Raw genomic sequence first — 20310 nt, 5'->3', positions numbered from 1 at the left:
AGATTCTCGGTCTGCCCCTCCTCTCTCTCTCTCTCTCTCTCTCTAGGATAAATAAATCTAAAATAAATAAATCAAATTAAATGTCATTCTCAGACTTATTATATGAGCAATCATACTTAACACCTCTAGAAAGCTTCACCTAACTCTTCCACTCAACTTTTTTTTTCTTGGCCGGGAACATAATATGTTTTACTACTAACCATAAAAATTTCATTTACATGGTGCTACACCATGTCAAAATGTGTTTGCACACATCATCTCATTTACACAATGAGAAGGTGGTGAAATAATGTATGTAAATAATACAAGCTTAAGAAGGCACAGAATCCAATGACGTTATGGTAATTGTGCTTTTTGAAAGAAATGAAAAGGCCTTCCATTTTTACTCTTAAATTGACTGTGAATCAAAACCCATGGTGCTTCTTATCTATCCCAAGAGTTGTGATGAAGCCTCATCCTACGTATGTCCCCTTTAGGTGGGTCAGGTGTCCCCAGCATTAATGGGATAGGGAGGCTAAACTATTTTTTTAAAGATTTATTTATTTATTGGGGGGTGCGTGTAGAGGTAGGGGGAGAGAGAGAATCTCAAACAAACTCCACACAAAGCACAGAGCTCGATGCGGGGATTGATCTCACCACCCTGAGATCATGACCTGAACCAAAACCAAGAGTCAGAGGCTCAATGGACAGAGCCACCCAGGCACACACACCCCCTCTTTATAAAAAAGATTTATAGGCTAAATTTTTGAAAGGAGGCACAGGCACTTCATTTCCGAATTCTACAAGAATCATTTGTTAACACTGCATTTTCATATCAAAATCTCAGGATAGGCCAGATGTGTAAGTATCTGGCACTAGATGGGCTCACGTTATCTCCCCACCAATGGTCCCCCAGGGGGCAGCAAACAAGTATTGCAAGTAAGTAGGGCTTTCATCCTTGAGACTCACAAACATAAGACGCAGAGACTACTCAACCAACCACAGTCAGAATCACTGAATTCTTTTCAGCTCTGCTTTTGAAAGTATTTAGGGACCGCCAAATGGGCAGGGTCCTCTTATCATTACCTGTGGGGGTAAGTCTGCAGAGATAACAGGCTGTGGGGGTGCCTTTTCTTTTTCCTCTCCTTCTTAGCCTCCTCTTCCTCCTCCCTCTCCCCTCCCCCATTTACCCCCTTTCCTCCCTCCCTCTATCCCTTCCCCTTCTCCTTCTTTTTTCTACACCCTTATTGAGGTATAACTGATAAACCAAAAAACTGCACATATTTAATGCAGTTTAATGTGATGGTATCACAGGTATATATGTATATTAAGGGGCATTAGAGTGTTTAGATGACAGGAGTAGGCAGGACAGAAAGTAGAACCAGCACATCTTACTGACAGCTCTAGGGAGACACGTGACTTGTGCAAGGCATGAGGAAATACAAAATTTTACCAGTTCAGTGGGATGGAGGTAACTACTGCCCCTGAGAAATGTTGCCTAGATCTGGGGAATTCCAGATGCAAGCCCAAAGAGGATCAGAGGGCCGTTCACTACCAGGGAAAACGACGTCCTAGCAGTGAGGCCAAAAGACATGGTGAAGGAGATGGAGAAAAAGTCTAGAGAGTCAAATGAATACACTGCCCAACAGTGGGATGAAAGGTGTATGTATCTCAGATTGGGAGTGTCTATTAAAACGTTCAAAGTTCATACACTCCAACTCAGCCTTCCACATCTCAAGATGCATCTGATACCACAGAAACTGTCTCATGAGTGCAACACACACAGACACACAAATACCAATGCCACACCAACTGTGGGGAGAAAAGCATCATGGACACAAGGACCCTATTATTGTATATAGTATTTGCCTAGATCTATGCAGAGAAAAAAACTTTGAAATATGCACACAACTCTAGCTCTCTGAAAACTGGAAGTATAGGGAACTTTCAGTTTTGGTTGTACAATTAATATAAAGAAATAGATGTCCAAAATTTTCAAATATGAACAATAAAATAAAAAGTTAAACATGGAAGGAACTCCTCACTGCATGCCTTCAATCTCACTTCAGAAGGAAGCCACACATAAGTAAACATCAAGCCACAACAAACACAACACATAAAGAATTTTGCTTCACAAAAAAGGGATTATTCTGTATGTATCATTCCTCAACCTGCTTTTGTCACTTAACAAAATATCATGGACAGTACTGTAACCTTGATAATATAACTTAACAATAAATAGCTTCTGCTCTGCCATCAGACTGCCTGAATTAAAATCCCAGATCTGTGGGGCACTGGGGTGGCTCAGCTAGTTAGGCATCTGAGCCTTGATTTCAGCTCAGGTCATGATGTCAGGGTCAGGATCAAGCCTGACATCAGCCAGGGAGTCTGATTGATATTCTCTCTCTCTTTCTCTCCCTCTGGCCCCTCACCTGTGCCAGCGTGTGCCTGTACTCTCTCTTTCAAAAATAAATTAGAAGAGAAGAGACTAAATCCTGCTCTACCACTTACTAACTATGGGATCTGGTCACTTAACTTTGCTCAATTCTATTTTTTATCTGTTAAATAGGGATAATAATAATGCCTATCTCTTAGGATCTGGAGAAAATAAAATGAAAAACTACATGCCAAGCACTTAACTCAGTGTGTTAACATAAGGCACATGATGTGATGACCACATAGGCAGCTGATGAGTTGCTGAACATGACATCTGAAACTAATGATGTACTATATGTCAGCTAACTGACTTTTTCTTTTATTTATTTATTTATTTTCAGCGTAACAGTGTTCATTGTTTTTGCACCACACCCAGTGCTCCATGCAATACGTGCCCTCTCTATTACCCACCACCTGGTTCCCCAACCTCCCACCCCCCCCGCCCCTTCAAAACCCTCAGGTTGTTTTTCAGAGTCCATAGTCTCTCACGGTTCATCTCCCCTTCCAGTTTCCCTCAACTCCCTTCTCCTCTCCATCTCCCCATGTCCTCCATGTTCTTTGTTATGCTCCACAAATAAGTGAAACTATATGATACTTGACCCTCTCTGCTTGACTTATTTCGTTCAGCATAATCTCTTCCAGTCCCATCCATAGCTAACTGACTTTAAATGGAAAGAAAGAAAGAAAGAAGACATGCCAAGGACTCAGCTCACCCTGTGACATATACTAATAAACGTTGGCTGACATGAGCCACATTATTTCTTTATGAGTAAAGAGAATGCACTATAAATTGCTCTAATAATTCACCTGTTGTGGGTACTTAGGATGTTTCTCTGGGGAGTGTTTTGTTTGTTTATATTGTTTTGCTTGGCATTAAAGCAATGCTAAGATTAAAAGGTGTACACATCTTTCTGCTACACATGTACTACTCTCTCTACAGAGTAGATTTCTGTGAGGGAAATTATTCAATAAATAAAGGTATATTCAATTCTGATAGAGATTACCAGAAAGCGTATAGTGATTACTCTCTCTTTATCAGTACATGTGAGGCTCTTTTTCTAAATGTATGTTGAAAAGAAACTGCACTGACAATCCAAAGGGTGAAAATTGTATTTTAGTCAAATGTGTGTTTTCTGGTTACTAAAGAAGCTGGACATTTTCTCCATGGTTTTGGTAAATGTGTTGAAGATACTTTTTTGAGTGATTACTGTAAAGTTTAGCTTTATATATTAACTCTTTTGGTATAATTTTCACATTTTTAAGTACAGTATTTTGTCATTAAGCCTCTACATTTTTTTCTTCATTGGAATGCTATCCCTGTTCTGAGACCACTAAATACATACTGCTTTTTGGCTAATACTTACTTTACAGTTTGGATATTTTTACTTTCAGTTTTTTCATTAATATGGGATTTATTTCTATGTGTGTTAGATAGAAATCTACAATTACCATAAATATCAAGTATCTTATATAGTATGTCATCCATTTTTCATCATTATGAAATAAACGTATTATATGAAGTAGCACATCGTTCAAGGTCTATATACATGTCCAAGTATAGGTATATATGACCCCTCATCTGTTTTTCTCTGTGTGTAACATTATCTTACTGTGTTTCATTATTACATGCTTTGAGTTTGGGTTAGAAAACTTCGCTGCCGTTATTCCAATTTTTTCAAAACTTGTCTTTCTGTAGCCATTTCCTCCTCTAGATGAGTTTTACAATGACCTTCTCAACTCCCATTAAAAATGCCCTTGGGTATTATGATAGGCACACCGGATGTTATTAATTGAGAAAATTGACTTCTTTTCCCAGCTTTACTGAGGTATACTGGACATGAAATGTTGTGTATGTTTAAGGTGTACAATAAAAGGACTTGATACACATACAAATTCAGAAATGATACCACAGTAGGGTTAGTTAAGACCTCCATCACCTCCCAAAATGACCGTAACTTTTTTTTAAAGATTTTATTTATTTATTTGACAGAGAGAGAGATCGCAAGTAGGCAGAGAGGCAGGCAGAGAGAGAGGAGGAAACAGGCTCCCTGCTGAGCAGAGAGCCCGATGCGGGGCTCGATCCCAGAACCCTGAGATCATGACCTGAGCCGAAGGCAGTGGCTTAATCCACTGAGCCACCCAGGCGCCCTTAATGTGTGTTTCTTATCCATGATATTGGTAAGGAAGGGATTTGTGTTGAAAGCTTCCTATGCCAATGATATTTGAATGTTGAGAATGAAGATCTCATAGTTGTTTAATCAGAAAAAATTAAACACAGTAATGTAAGTTCTTCATGGTGGTATTCCTATTTTGACTGGCATCCCTGAACCAAATCCTTATGTATCCAGAGCATTTTAGCAAAAAAAAAAAAAAAATGTGTTTTGCTTAAATAAACATGAAGCATAAAGCAGATTATTCTATGAAGACTTAGGCAAAACTCATCTGACTTCTGTGGATACCAAGGAGCACCGATGTCATCCAATGCTCACTTTTATCCTATTCCCATTACCACAGCCACCACCTCTGCTCTTAAGAGCTCGAGGACAGAATCCTCGGGAGAGGACACAATTCATGGATACACCTTCAATGAAAGTATCCTGACTCGAGGCAAGACCCAATAGCATCTTCCCTGGAACATGAAGGGGAAAAAAAGAGGATAAGCATCTGGTCAAGAAACAACCTAAGAAGAATATTTAAAAACAGAACTGAGAAGAACTCACACATGTCAGACTATGGAGATTCCTAAGACACTTGGGATAAACCTTTAGCTTCTTATTAAGAAAGCAGATTAGAATTTTCTTTATTTTTTCCATGTTGGATTTTATTCTCTCTTCCCAATAGTTTCTTAAAGTAAATGCGCTTTAAAATTCTAACAAAGCAGAAGGATTTTTCCATAGGCTGGAGATTAGGGAGGAAGGTGACTTGATGAAATCGCCCTTCACATCTCTCCAACTGCTTCTCCACACCCTGTCCACGAAGGCACAGACATGGAGACAAAGAACTACAGCAGCGAATCAGGCTTTATCCTCCTGGGCATCTCTTCCAACCCTCAGCTACAGAAACCCCTCTTTGCCATCTTCTTCATCATGTACCTGGTCACTATCATGGGCAACATACTCATCATCTTGGCCATACATTCTGACTCCCGACTCCATACCCCCATGTACTTTTTCCTCAGCAACCTGTCCTTCACAGATATCTGCTTCACAACAGTCATTATGCCCAAGATGTTGGCAAATTTACTGTCAGAGATGAAGGCTATCTCCTTTGTGGGTTGCCTGGTCCAGATGTACTTCTTCATGGCCTGTGGGAACACTGACAGCTACCTGTTGGCCTCTATGGCCATAGACCGGCTGGTAGCCATCTGCAACCCCTTCCATTATGATGTGGTCATGAACCCACGGCGTTGCCACCTCATGCTGCTGGCTTCTTGCACCATCTCCCACCTGCACTCCCTGCTCCGGGTGCTACTCATGTCCCGCCTGTCCTTCTGTGCCTCCCATGTCATCAAGCACTTCTTCTGTGATACCCAGCCTGTGCTAAAGCTATCCTGCTCTGACACATCCTCCAGCCAGATAGTGGTCATGACCGAGACCCTGGCTGTCATAGCGACCCCCTTCCTGTGCATCCTCTTCTCCTACCTGCGAATCATCGTCACCGTGCTCAGAATTCCCTCTGCCGCTGGCAAGTGGAAGGCCTTCTCCACCTGTGGCTCCCACCTCACTGTCGTGGCCTTGTTCTATGGGAGTGTCATCTATGTCTACTTTAGGCCCCTCTCCATGTACTCAGTGGTGAAGGACCGGGTAGCCACAGTCATGTACACAGTAGTGACACCCATGCTGAACCCCTTTATCTATAGCCTGAGGAACAAAGATATGAAGAGGGGTTTGAGGAAATTAAGGGACAGAATTCACTTGTAGAAAGAATAAATAGATGGAACACCTTAATTTGGAGATGACCTAAGAGATGATCACACTCTTTCCCTCCTACCCATGTTTCCCATGGGACCCAAACAGGTCATAGAAGGTAGTGCTGGAAAACAGTAACAGCCCTGACCTAGAAGCTAGGGCACTTCGTTCTATCAATGACCTTGACCACTTACATGTGCAATCCCAGGCCAAGTACTGCTAGGAATCCACATTTCAAGAACGCTGTTTCTGCGATGTATATAAATAAAGCTATATTGAAGTGGAACAAAGCTGTCTCCAAATACCTCTTCTATGGGCTTGACTTTGGCTAGTACTCAAGAAAGTGCAAAATCCTATTGGTTTTGAGAAGAAGTTACATGAATTTGGTAGGGAATTGGGAAAGACCTTGTTGGAATAATGACCTAAGATTGTCCTTAAGGATAGATTGATTTTGACAGACAAAAGTTCAATGTAGCAGGAAATGGGCAGAGTATTCCAAATAGTGGGATCTACACAAAGAGGAAGAAGCAATAAACACTGGAATGAGTTTGAGGGACAGTGGGAAGCCCTGAGAGGCTTGTTCAGTTTGAGAACAGAGAGCATAAGGCTGGAAAGATGGAGAATCTTCAAAGCAGATGTAATGTCCCCACTCCCCTCACCAACACCAAGTTGTGAATTCTCAGCACTTGAGTCCTTTCCCCTTCCTTCTTAATTCTGTCTTTGACCACATGGCCATGATCCTCATTGAAATGCCCTTTAGAGCCTGGGAAAAAGGAATGCATGACAGTCAGGCTAAGCTAGGTTGTACTGAGGAAACAACGTCAAAATCGTTGGACCTGAAACCACAGATTTATCATATTGACACTGTATGTTCATCATGGAAAAGCATAGAGTGCAGCTCATTTTAAACACTCAGAGACCAAAGCTGATGGAGCAGACACCATTGTAAACATTAATCACCACTCTCTCAGAAGCTGTGGAAACCTCTTGAAGATTTTGCACTGGCATCTAAATACTGTGGTCTAGATGTGACTCCTACCACTTGGAACCACAACTGATTGTCAACAAATGATCTCCCTGAAGTTCACACTGAAGGGAATTCTAAATAACGAGAGACAATGAGGGGTGCCTGGTGGCTCAGTTGGTTAAGCACCTTCCATCAGCTCAGGTCATGATCTGAGAGTCCCAGGATGGAGTCCCACACCGGGCTCCATGCTCATCGGGGAGTCTGCTTCTCCCTTTCCTTCTGCCTGCATGTGCTCTTACATGATCTCTCTCTCAAATACATAAAAAACTTCTTTGAAAAAAGAGACCATGAAATAGGCGTGGTGAAAGTGTTACAGATCTGTCCCCCAGGTTAGTCCTAAGCTTCTCAATGACAGCTAGAGGACTGTCTCTGTCAGAATCGGAGGCACTTCCATAAGCTATCTCACCACTCTTCTGAAAGAGTGAGCTGATGAGCAGATAGTATCAAAGGACTTCAACCAAAGTTTTGCTATCCAAACAAAGGAGCCTAGGGTGAACTTGGAAATTTGCTAATAAACATCAGTAAGAATGAAATAAATCCCTTCTGGAAGTACGTATAGTCAGAGCAAAGGTCTAGGCATGCCTTCTGAACACTTCGCCAAGTCAGGTGAAGTGCTTCTACGTGGCCCTTGGGAATAGACCAGGAAACCCCTCAACAGCTCCCCCTCCCACTGTATAGACAGATGACCTGTGACACTGCTTGAATCCAACAGTGGAATAATACCAGAAGCATGTTGTTTGATGAGGAGACTGTGAAGGGAAATGTAGCAGGTCCTTCTACTGCAAGCTCGTTACATATATATGTAAATGCTGGAGATTTTGCTCAATACTAAACTAAGAAAAATTTAGTTCCTTGAACATACTTTGCCTTATAATAAGAGCGAGTGACATAAATTAGGAGGGGTGTGAAACATGAATGCTGAGGACAACCTAGAGATGAGTGCTGCATATTTCTGACATTGAAGAGTCTGACAGAGAAGGTATTAACAAAGAGGACAGAAAAGGGGTAGTCCTGGGGCGCCTGGGTGGCTCAGTGGGTTAAAGCCTCTGCCTTCGGCTCAGGTCATGATCCCAGGATCTTGGTATCGAGCCCTGCATCAGGATCTCTGCTCAGTGGGGAGCCTGCTTCCTCCTTTCTCTCTCTCTGCCTGCCTCTCTGCCTGCTTATGATCTCTATCAAATAAATAAATAAAATCTTTTTAAAAAAAAGAATAAGAAAAGGAGTAGTCCTATCATCCAGGAACAGATGTTTCAAGAGGCTGTGACTATTAATCAACATTAAAATAACAGAGTTTAAGTCAAATAAGCCTGGAAGACTTTAGTGACATGAAGACCTTTGGTACATTGATAATGAAGCTGTGATGGAGGAATAGAAAGGAGACTGGGGGGTGAGGAGGCAGGTGTTAAGGATTCAGCTGTGATCTGGACATTCACAATGAACAGTCTGAAAGGAAAGAAGTAAACTACCCCACCAGTAGCATCAGAAAGAATAAATTACTTATGAATAAACTCAATTAACAAGGTGAAAGATTTAAATAATGTAAACAAAAACATTTGATGAAAAATTAAAGAATTTCCCAAATATATGGCAAAATATCACCTGTTTATGGATTGGAAGACTAAGTATTGTTAAAATACCATTATTTTTTTAAAGATTTATTTGTTTATTTATTTATTTGAGAGAGAGAGCATGCGTGCATGAGCAAGAGGAGAGACAGAGAGAAAAGCAAACTCCTCACTGGGCAGGAAGTCTGATGCGGGTCTTGATCCTAGGACCCTGAGATCATGACCCAAGCTAAAGGCAGATACTTAACCAACTGAGACACCCAGGCACCCCATTAAAATACCACTCTTACCAAAGTCTACAGATCCAATTCAATCCCTATTAAAATCTTAAAATCCCAATGGCATATACAGCAATATATGAAGGAATCCTAAATTCATATGAAAGTACAAAGGGAGGGAAAAATAAAGCAAGATGAAATCAGAGAGAGGGACAAACCACAAAAGACTCTTTTTTCCCCCATTTTATTTTATTTCTTTTCTTTTCTTTTCAGTGTTCCAGCCAAAAGACTCTTAACTATAGGAAACAAACTAAGGGTCGCTGGAGGGGAGGTAGGTGGGGGGCGGGGTAACTGCATGATGGGCATTAAGGAGAGCACATGATATAATAAGCACTGGGTGTTATGTGCAACTGGTGAATAACTGAACTCTACCTCTGAAACTAATGATATACTATATGTTAATTAATTGAATTGAAATAAAATAAACTTTTTTTTAAAAGAAAGTACAGGGGCACCTGGCTGGCTCAGTCAGTTAAACATCTGTCTTCAGCTCAGATCATGATCCCAGGGTCCTAATCCAGCCCCAAATGTTGCTTCCTGTTCAGCAGGGAGTCTGCTTCTCCCTCTTCCTTTGCCCCTCCTCACTGCTTATGCTCTCTCTCTCAAATAAATAAATAAAATCTTTTTTAAAAAAGAAGAAGGTACAAAGAATCAAAGAATACCAAATAGCAAAACAATATTGAGAATGTAAAACAAAGTATTTCATGACTTTGAAATATATTACAAAGAAACAATATCAAAACAGTATGGTCTGGGCATACTCTTGTATAAGAGTATACTCTTGTATATATACTCTTGTATAAAATACATATACTCTTGTATAAAACTTACGTGAAAGGCTCTTTGACATTGGTGTTGCCAGTGATTTCTTGGATATGACACCAAAAGCACAGGCAACAAAATCGAAACTAGACAAGTTGGAATATATCAAACTAAAAAGCTTCTACAAAGAGAACAAAACAGAGTGAAGAAAAGCAACCTAGGAAATGGCAGAAAATATTTGCAAAACATATCTGAGGTTAAGAGCCCATTATAAGATACATTGTGGGGAAACTGTATTTTCCTACAATTCATTAGAAAAAAAAAAAACAATTTTAAGATGGTCTATGGATCTGAATAGCTTTTCTCTAAAGAAGACATACAAACGGCCACCAAGTATATGAAAAGATGCTCAAGACTGTTAACTTAATGTCACTGAACTACACATTTTAAAATGGTTAAAATGTTTATTCTTCTGATCCAAGAGCATGGAATGGTCTTCCATCTTTTTGTGTCTTCTTCAATTTCTTTCATGAGTGTTCTGTAGTTCCTCGAATACAGGTCCTTTACCTCTTTGGTTCGGTTTATTCCCAGGCATCTTATGGTTCTTGGTGCTATAGTAAATGGAATCGATTCTCTAATTTCCCTTTCTGTATTTTCATTGTTAGTGTATAAGAAAGCCACTGATTTCTGTACATTGACTTTGCATCCTGCCACGTTACTGAATTGCTGTATGAGTTCTAGTAGTTTGGGGGTGGGGTCTTTGGGGTTTTCCATATAAAGAATCATGTCATCTGCGAAGAGAGAGAGTTTGACTTCTTCCTTGCCAATTTGGTACCTTTTATTTCTCTTTGTTGTCTGATTGCCGTTGCTAGGACTTCTAATACTATGTTGAACAAGAGTGGTGAGAGTGGGCATCCTTTTCGTGTTCCTGATCTCAACGGGAAGGCTGCAAGCTTTTTCCCATTGAAGATGATATTTGCTGTGGGTCTTTCATAGATAGATTTTATGAAGTTCAGGAATGTTCCCTCTATCCCTATACTTTGAAGCGTTTTCACCAGGAATGGATGCTGGATTTTGTCAAATGCTTTTTCTGCATCAATTGAGAGGACCATGTGGTTCTTCTCTCTTCTCTTATTGATTTGTTCTATCACATTGATTGATTTGCGAATGTTGAACCAGCCTTGCAACCCGGGGATGAATCCCACCTGGTCATGGTGGATAATCTTTTTAATGTGCTGCTGGATCCTGTTTGCTAGGATCTTGTTGAGAATCTTAGCGTCCATATTCATCAGTGATATTGGTCTGAATTCTCCTTTTTGGTAGGGTCTTTGCCTGGTTTGGGGATCAGGGTAATGCTGGCTTCATAAAAAGAGTCTGGAAGTTGTCCTTCTGCTTCAATTTTTTGGAACAGCTTCAGGAGAATTGGTGTTATTTCTTCTTTGAAAGTTTGGTAGAATTCCCCAGGGAATCCGTCAGGTCCTGGGCTCTTGTTTTTTGGGAGGTTTTTGATCACTGCTTCAATCTCGTTACTAGATATCGGTCTATTCAGGTTGTCAATTTCTTCCTGGTTCAATTTTGGGAGTTTGTAGTTTTCCAGGAATGCATCCATTTCATCTAGGTTGCTTAGCTTATTGGCATATAACTCTTGGTAATAATTTCTGATGATTGTTTCTATTTCCTTGGTGTTAGTTGTGATCTCTCCCTTTTCATTTATAATTTTATTAATTTGGACTTTCTCTCTTTTCTTTTGGATTAGTGTGGCCAATGGTTTATCGATCTTATTGATTCTTTCAAAAAACATGTTATGTATCATTTACAACTAAAAAGGTAGGGGGGTTAATGAATGAATTGATAGGTGTGGCTGTATCAGCACCAGCTCACCAGCAAAGAGGAGTTTTTATGTGAAGACCTGGACTTTCCCTTGACTCTATGCATTCACCCACATCTCGGGAGAAGCCCCAGGCTTTCTCTATGCATTTCTCCCTGTCTCCTCAGAAATCACTGGAATAACAAGTGACTAATTATCTGGAGATCCAAGAAAAACACTGCTACAGCAGCCTCAGTTTCCTTGGTCTCTACTGAGAGGTCTCTACTTCCCTCCCAGACACAGTGTTTAATGAGTTCCCTAGGGTTGGTGTCTGGGGAGGCTGCCTGCCTACTTGGGATGACGTCACATACAGGACATTCAGATAGTTCTGAGCACACACCCTAGCCCTTAACATCTGATGGAACCTGAAGCAGTAAGGTGGTGGAGGGCTGGGAATGGAAGAAAGGCTCATGATTCTAGTGCCTGGGACTATACTGAGTAGTCACCTCTCTGGAGGAAGCAGAAAAGTGGTCATCTCATGGGCTGATAACTTTATCTCTAGACTGAAGCAGTAATCACACATGCCCCACATACCCAACATTCCAAGTCCTGACACCTTTCTCCAGAAGTTGGGGCTTTTTCCTTTTCTTGGTCCAATATGAACATTCTTTCTATGCTCTAAACCCTCCTCCATGTCCTCCAGACATCAGGACCAGCAAGGCTGAGGAGAAGGTGCTTGGATCCTCCAAAGGCCACTTGAGGTCACCATCCCTTACCTGAGTGAGTAAGTAACTGATAAGCCAACCATACACAACCTAGATGTCTCTAACCTGGAATGTCTGAAACTTACAAATACATTCATATTTACAGAGAAGGAACATGAGTTGCCCAGTTACATGCAACACATTAATGCCACGGGTAGGACTACAAGCCAAGTCATGTGACCCTTACCACCCTGCCTCCATTATTTTTTTGTCTCAGACTCCTCCACGTGCCTCTGTTTCCCTTCTCCATTCACAAAAAAATGGAAAGATTTGTGATGAATGTGTGAGACTCCAAGCAAAGAGATCAACACTTTCAGAGGAATGGTGTACCCACTTGGATGCTGAGAGGTAAAAATCCAGCCTCTGTCATCCCAGCATGGCTTAACAGTACACTTAAAGCCAGTCCTGCACTAATGAGAACCCACATCAATGGCCTCACTCCAACTTCAGAGCAGCATGGGACACAGGCTGTGGGAGAGGCTGAAACAAGAGAAGGGTAAGAGAGGAGAAAACTCCTGAGACTCACAGTGAAATATTAATGATCAACTTCCATGTACTATATATATATGAAATGAAATATTACTCAGCCATAAAAAAAGAATGAGATCTCGCCATTTGTGACATGGATGGACCTAGAGGGTATTATGCTAAGTGAAATACATCAGACAGAGAAAGACAAATACTGTGTGATTTCACTTACATGTGGAATCTAAAAAGCAAACAAACAAAGAAAACAAAGTGATGATTAATTGAGGGAAAGGGGGGGAGCAAAAATGGGTGAAAGGGAGTAGGAGATACAGGTTTCCAATTAGGGAATAAATAAGTTGTGAGGATGGAAAGTACAGCACAGGGAACACAGTTAATGGTATTGTGACAGGGATGTAACGGGTGACAGATGGTAGCTACACTTCCTGTGAGCATAGCATGGCATATAGGACTTCTGAATCACTATGTTGTGCACCTGAAACTACTGGAACATTGTGTGTCAGCTGTACTTCAATATAACAAATACATAAATGACCAATTTCATTTGTTAGGTTTCAATGGGCTCTCTCCAAACTGATCGTTTAGATTAGAATTTCAGTTTTTATACTTTTCTTTAGCACTGAGAGCTTGTCTTCAAAATTATACTTTTTTTTTAAATCTGTAAAACACATGAAAGCAGGATTTTTCTGGGAAAAGAGGAAGATCCTGGGACTCCTGAGTCGCTGTTTACACTCTACCTCGCTGGTGACAGGTCTGTCACATGGGAGAATCAGTGATGGGAGGGAGGAAGAGCTTGACTGGAGAAGGGGGACAACCTGAGGCTGTGTCCTGGAGGGGTGAGGGCAGGAGACAGTTAACATGGAAAAGTGAAAAGGCAGGCAGACATGGTCACTGTCTTCAAACACCTGTTAGGTGATTTAGTATCTATACACCTCTGTGTTTCCCAGGACCTACCATGACTGCCGAAACCCAGAAACTGTTTACTGAATGCTTAACAAATCAATAACTCCATAAGTAAAAGAAGAACAAAATTGTGGTCACTTGTAACTGAAGTCAGTTTAGAAAGGATATTGGAACTGTGAGATTTAGAATTCTTGACTCTTGGCTTTAATACTAAAAATATAACTATAGCTCAATATAACTCCATGGATAAAAAACTGACAGGCAGTGAGTTCCCTGTCACTAGATGTATTCAATCTAGATGACCACCATCAGGGCTACTATAAGTTTCCTGCACTGGGTGATGGCTTGGAAGGGATGATTTCTGAGTTTTCTTTTTTTTTTTTTAAGATTTTTTTTTTTTATTCATTGACAGAGATACAGAGACAGAGAGAACACTAGCGGTGGGAGAAGTAGACCCCCACCACTGAGGTGGAAATCCAACATGCGGCTTGGTCCCAGGACCTGGTGATCATGACCTGAGCTGAAGCCAGATGCTTAACCATCTGAGCCACCTAGACGCCCCTCTGAGTTTTCTTCTGACTCAGATTATTTAGATCTCTGCATATTTCTTCGGGCACTAAATGAACATGGATCATGAGCCAGTTTCCTAAGGCTTACATACACAAATCCATGAAATAATGTTAAAGAACAGAAATAATTACAGTTGGGATTTATCAGGAGTTTATTCTGTCCCACTTAATTTATTCACTGATTTATATGCATATTATGAGAATTCTCATAGCTGCCTAAAGGCAAAACCTAGGATATAATTCTTGTTTTCTAAACCAGAAAACTAAGGTTTAAGGTTAAGCAGCTTGCCCAGGTCACTCTGCCAAAACCTGGTGAGGCTAGGCCTTTAGCCCATGACCACCTGCCCTCAGAGCCCTCAGTCCCAGCCACGAGGCCCCTCAGTGGACATGGCAGTTGACTCCAACCCAGTCACACCTGATATGGTACTGAGATCGAGAAATCCTGTAATACTCTCCTCGGTTCCCTCTCTGCTGTCATTATTTTGCTTCCTTTTTTTAAAAAAATTATTTTATTTTGGTAAGAACACTTAATATGAGATTTACCCTCAACAAATATTTAAGTGTACAGTGCATTATTATTCACTAGAAATCCCATGTTGTATAACCGATCTCTAGAGCTCATTCATCTTGTTTACCTGAAACTTCATGCTCATTGATTAGTAACTCCTCACTGCCCCCTTCCCCATCTCTGGAAACCACCATTCCACTTTCTGATTCTATGGATTTGACCATTTTAGATATACCATGTAAGTGGAATTACTAAGTTTTTTTTTCCCCCTGTGGCTGCCTTATTTTGCCTAGCATAAGGTCCTAAAAATTCATCCACATTGTCATATCTGGCAGCCTCTTCTTTGAAAAAAAAAAAAAAAAAAAGCCTAAATACTTCATTGTAGACATATAACACATTCCAGTCATCTATCAATAGATAGTCAAGTCATTTCCGTACCTTGGCCATTAGGAATAATACTGCAATGAACATAAAAGTGCTACTATCTCTTCTACTATTTTGCTTTCTTTGGATATATACACAGAAGTGGAATTCCTGGAGCATATGGTAGTTCTATTTTTTTATTTCTTGAACCTCCAGTTTCAACCTACATGTTTTCCATAATGACCGCACTAATTTACATTACCACCAAAAATCTAGAAGTGTTCCTTTTTTCCACACCCTAGCTAGTATTTGTTGTCTTTGGTTTCTTTGATAATAGCCATCATACAGGTGTGAGGCAATACCTCAGTTTGGTTCTGGTTTCCCTGATAAAGAGTGATGCTGAGTGTCTTTTCATATACCTATTGGCCATTTGCATTTCTTCTTTGGACAAATGTCTATTCAAGTCCTTAACCCATTTTTTAACAGGGTTATTAGATTTCTTACTATTGAATTGTAGTTCAATCACTGGCTTCTTAATTGAAAACTTCTTGGGCAAGTCCCTTGACACTACCTGACACAGGCACCGACCTTATCATCAAGCCCCCTTGCCTCTTGCTGCCCTCTTCATTTCTCCCACTGTCTGAGATCAGAGGCAGCCTGCCTTGGAACCAAGGAGAATGCACAGAGATAATCACAGGAATGAGGGTGCTGAAGCAAACCAGTCTCTTGTCCCATATCAAAAGACTTGAGTAAGTCTAAAATACTGGATGAAGAAAAGTCATCTGGCTTTCCTGAGCTATTTGAAACCATAAGTGAAATAAGCCAATCAGAAAAAGACAAATGTCAGATGATTTCACTTATATGTGGAATTTAAGAAGAAAAACAGAGGATCATAGGCGACAGGAGGGAAAAATAAAACAAGACGAAATCAGAGAGGGAGACAAACCATAAGAGCCTCTTAACTCTGGGAAACAAACTGAGGGTTGCTGGAGGAAAATGGGATAACTGGGTGATGAGCATTAAGGAGAGCACTTGTGACAAGCACTGGGTATTACATGTAAGTGATGAATTGCTGAATTCTACCTCTGAAACTAATCATACACTATGTTAATTAATTGAATTTAAATAAAAATTTTTTAAAAAGAATATTCACCTTAAAAAAAAAAAAAACAACACTCTCAGTGAATGGTTGTGGGAAGACTGTTAGCATTGAGTCCCTTAACTTATCCATCACTACTGCAGAAAAGACTCTGCAAAGCAGAAAACTCACTGGAATCTCTATCCCTTCCCCTTCTCTGGCCAGGAAACTCTAATACTACCTGTTCTGCCCCTCTCCAGAAGCTACAGCCTTGCTCTCCTTTCAGTGGTCACCCCAACCATTTCACACACACTTCCTCAGTTTCTTTTGTCTTAACCAGCTAAACCAGGTACTATATATTAAATATGAGGATTATTATTGTCCATTATTATATATCACTTTGTTATATATTATTTATACAATTACTGCTGATACAGCACCTGCTCATTTACAAACCACTTTTCAGATATGTTCCTTCATTTGATGCCCACAATATTCTGATGGAAATGGTGTTGTACTTCTCTCATCTTTCCATGAGAAAAATAAAGCACAAAGATCTTCCAAGGTGAACAGCTGGTAAGTAACAACACCAGGACTAAAACCTAATCCTGGACTGTTTCCACTAATTTTCCTGATCCAAAAGAGCTAACTCTGGCCACTTAGGCAACATGCCTCTGTCATTCAAATTTCTGTCAAAGTTGTCCATTCCATTACTGTTAGCAAATACATTTTAACAGGCAGAGGGTAATATAGCATAGTGGCAAAGAACAAGACCTGAAGGCCAAACTGCCTGGGTTGAAAATATAGCCACTTACTAATAACATGGTCTTAAGCAAGTTCCTGAGCAGTCTGTAGTAAATCTATAATCAGTCTCATCTGTATGCTGCCAGAGTTCTTACATGGATTCAATCATCATACAGTGTCTAGCACATGTAAAGACTCCCGATATGTTCAGTACTTGCATTTGGCACCTGAGACAAGGATATGGTGGTGAACTGGGGATACAGGGTCTAACAGCCAGACAGGGCCCTACCCTCTCGGAATTAAGATCCTGGGCCTCCCCGTGTCCATGGTGTCTCATTGTGCCCTTCCCAGTAGGAGAAATCACTTTGTTCCAAATCCAAAGTTCCATAACTTGGGAGAAAACACGATGCTTCAGAAGCTCATGCTTTTGTTCCTTAGAAAAATGCTTAGAGAGATGCAGACAGCATGGGTCCTTTCCAACATTACAAGGGATTTTATTTCAGTGCTTTAAACATCTGTGGGGAAAACTCATTGGAACTCAGTGTCCTTGAGTGTACACTTCCTCCCATGCATCTTCCCTTACCTTTTTCTCCCTTTACCTGGAGTCAGTGACACACATCTGCAAATCTCTCCCTGAGTTCTGCTCTGGAACTGACCCTGACCCTAGGCAAGGTGGACGTCAGGAGCCCAAGGCCTGAAGCACAGTGACTGATTCAGGATCAAGTCATTCTGGCCAATAGCCAGGGTTTGATTCTGGGCCTGGAGGGTAGGTAATGGATTTCTGATCGTGCCCCATGGCAGCCGAGTCTCTGCCTTTATAAATGCTGACCAGAGCCACAGTTCCTTCCAAACTGGGTCCTGCTTTGTTCCTTCTGGATCTTGCTACTCTGCACCCATTTCAAGGGTAAAAATCCAGTTCCTGGAGCCCAGAACGTGGCTATCCTCTCAGTATAACCTGCACCTTTTACATAATTTTCATGCTCAGACAAGCACCTATGGCTCGAGTCCACTCTAATCTACTGTCATGATATGCACCTGTTACTACTGTTACGAATTTCTTAATGCCACCAACCTGCATGGAATAAAAAGTTTAACCAAACCGGACAGAAGCCCTCCCATTGCCAGAAAGTGGCCTGCCCCTCATACTGTATCATTTCACCTCCTGGGGGATTGTAGCCTTCCCAGTTTAATGACACTCCTGATACATTATTCCAACACCCCAACCCATTCTTCAAGCTTTTCCCAAAGAGGCCGGAGCTAAGAACATGTCCTCTAGAATATATATCTGTCTTTTCTTCGGTGAGAAGTTAAGATCTTCTGATATTCATTTTTAGAAAGCCAAACAGAGAGAAATTCAGGCCAAAACAGAATAGTCTGAGGAGGTAAATTTAATAATTTCTGCCTTCACTGATGAAGGAAATGAAAGTTCAGGAGGTGACTTTGTGCTCTGTGTGAATCAGTGACAGAGCCAGAATGGAAAGCCAGAAAGCTGGGACACCAAAATCCATACTCCCATCAACTATACCAGCCACCCACAGGAAGTTATAATTGGAGACTCCAAACCAGGACACACGCCTAACATTCCTTTATATTTTCTACTTGCAGGCTAACAATGTCAAGGGGAAACCAGAGCCATGTTGCTGAATTCCTCCTCCTGGGACTGACCAGTGACCCCAAAGAGCAGGGGTGGCTCTTTGCCAGCTTCCTCACCATGTATCTGGTCAACGTGGCTGGCAACTCAGTCATCATTGCAGCCATCCGGGGGGATGCCCGCCTCCATACCCCCATGTACTTCTTCCTCTCCAATCTATCTTTCGTGGACATCTGCTTTACAAATGTCATTGTGCCAAGGATGCTGGCAAATATGCTGAGCAAGAACAAGAAGGTCCTCTTTGCCCAGTGCCTCACACAGATGTATTTCTTTGTGTCCTGTGCGATCACTGACAGCTTCCTCCTGGCTGCCATGGCTCTTGACCGCTACACGGCCATCTGTCACCCGCTGCATTACACCACGACCATGAGCCCCCGGCGCTGTCTCCTGCTGGTGATGGCTTCCTGGGTGCTGTCCCACCTCCACTCACTCACCCACACGATTCTCATGGCCCGCCTCTCCTTCTGCGGGCCCAATGTCATCCACCACTTCTTCTGTGACGTCCAGCCATTGCTGATGCTCTCCTGCTCTGACACTTCCATCAATGAGCTTCTGGCCTTCACAGAGGGCTCCTTTGTGATCATGAGTCCCTTCATCTTGATCATTGTCTCTTATGTTTTCATCACCCGTGCCGTTCTGAGGGTCCCTTCCGGGGGAGGCAGGTACAAGGTCTTCTCCACCTGTGGATCCCACCTCACAGTTGTGGCACTATTCTATGGGACTGCCATTTCTGTGTACATTCGCCCTTCATCCACCTACTCAGTGACAAAGGACCGTGTGGTCACTGTTATTTATACAGTGGTAATCCCTATGCTAAACCCTTTTATCTATAGTCTTAGGAACAAGGACATGAAACGAGCCTTGAGAAAGTTGACTGGGAGAAAAGAATAGAATACTCACATTGTGCTCCCTCTAGGAGTTTACTCATTGATTCAAGAGTTAAAGGTTAAGCACCTACTACCTATAGGTACGAAGTTTAATTCTGTGACAAAGGCAAGATAAATCACTTCTGTCCTCAAAAGTACTTATAGTCTAGCTATCAGAAAGGAAAAGACTGCCAACAGCTGACTATAATCAAAATTTTACTTTCTTTTTCATAAAATTAAATGTAATGATTATAAATATTTTAATAGATTAAAAAATAATTCCTCCACCCCTCCCTTCTTCCTTTATCCCTTCCTTCTTATAATCTCTAGTTCATGCATTTTATGTAATTTGCCAGTATAAACCAATATGTTTAACCATAAAAAAATAAGGAAGAAATGCTTCTCCATGTGTATTTTCAACAATTTAGTCATATGGTTTAATACTAAATAAGTCATCAATTCTACACAAGATTTCCTTGGACCTGCACAGATCTGCTTAGTAAAATGTAATATAAATATAAACATAACAAAGCTCTAACTGTTGACAGCTGTTTACTTCATGGTCTAAGGGGTAATGGACTAACTTGGCATAGTAAAAAAGCTCTAGGATTCTAAG

At 41.1% G+C, this 20310-nt stretch overlaps 2 protein-coding genes across 2 annotated transcripts; both read left to right on the top strand.

Annotated features, from left to right (window-relative positions):
• Window positions 1-5307: 5307 nt before the first annotated feature.
• Window positions 5308-6335, top strand: LOC123952528 (olfactory receptor 1L4-like). The gene has a single exon (XM_046021807.1). The coding sequence runs from the start codon at window positions 5403-5405 to the stop codon at window positions 6333-6335; it is 933 nt and encodes a 310-aa protein (XP_045877763.1). The 5' UTR covers window positions 5308-5402.
• Window positions 6336-18789: 12454 nt separating this feature from the next.
• Window positions 18790-19719, top strand: LOC123953344 (olfactory receptor 1L6-like). Its single transcript, XM_046023517.1, has one exon. The coding sequence runs from the start codon at window positions 18790-18792 to the stop codon at window positions 19717-19719; it is 930 nt and encodes a 309-aa protein (XP_045879473.1).
• The last annotated feature ends 591 nt before the right edge of the window (window positions 19720-20310 follow it).

The sequence above is a fragment of the Meles meles genome, chromosome 11 (assembly GCF_922984935.1).
Source record: "Meles meles chromosome 11, mMelMel3.1 paternal haplotype, whole genome shotgun sequence".
Taxonomy (NCBI): domain Eukaryota; kingdom Metazoa; phylum Chordata; class Mammalia; order Carnivora; family Mustelidae; genus Meles; species Meles meles.
The sequence above is the reverse complement of the archived record's forward strand: the minus strand, read 5'-3'. Positions and strand labels throughout refer to the sequence as shown.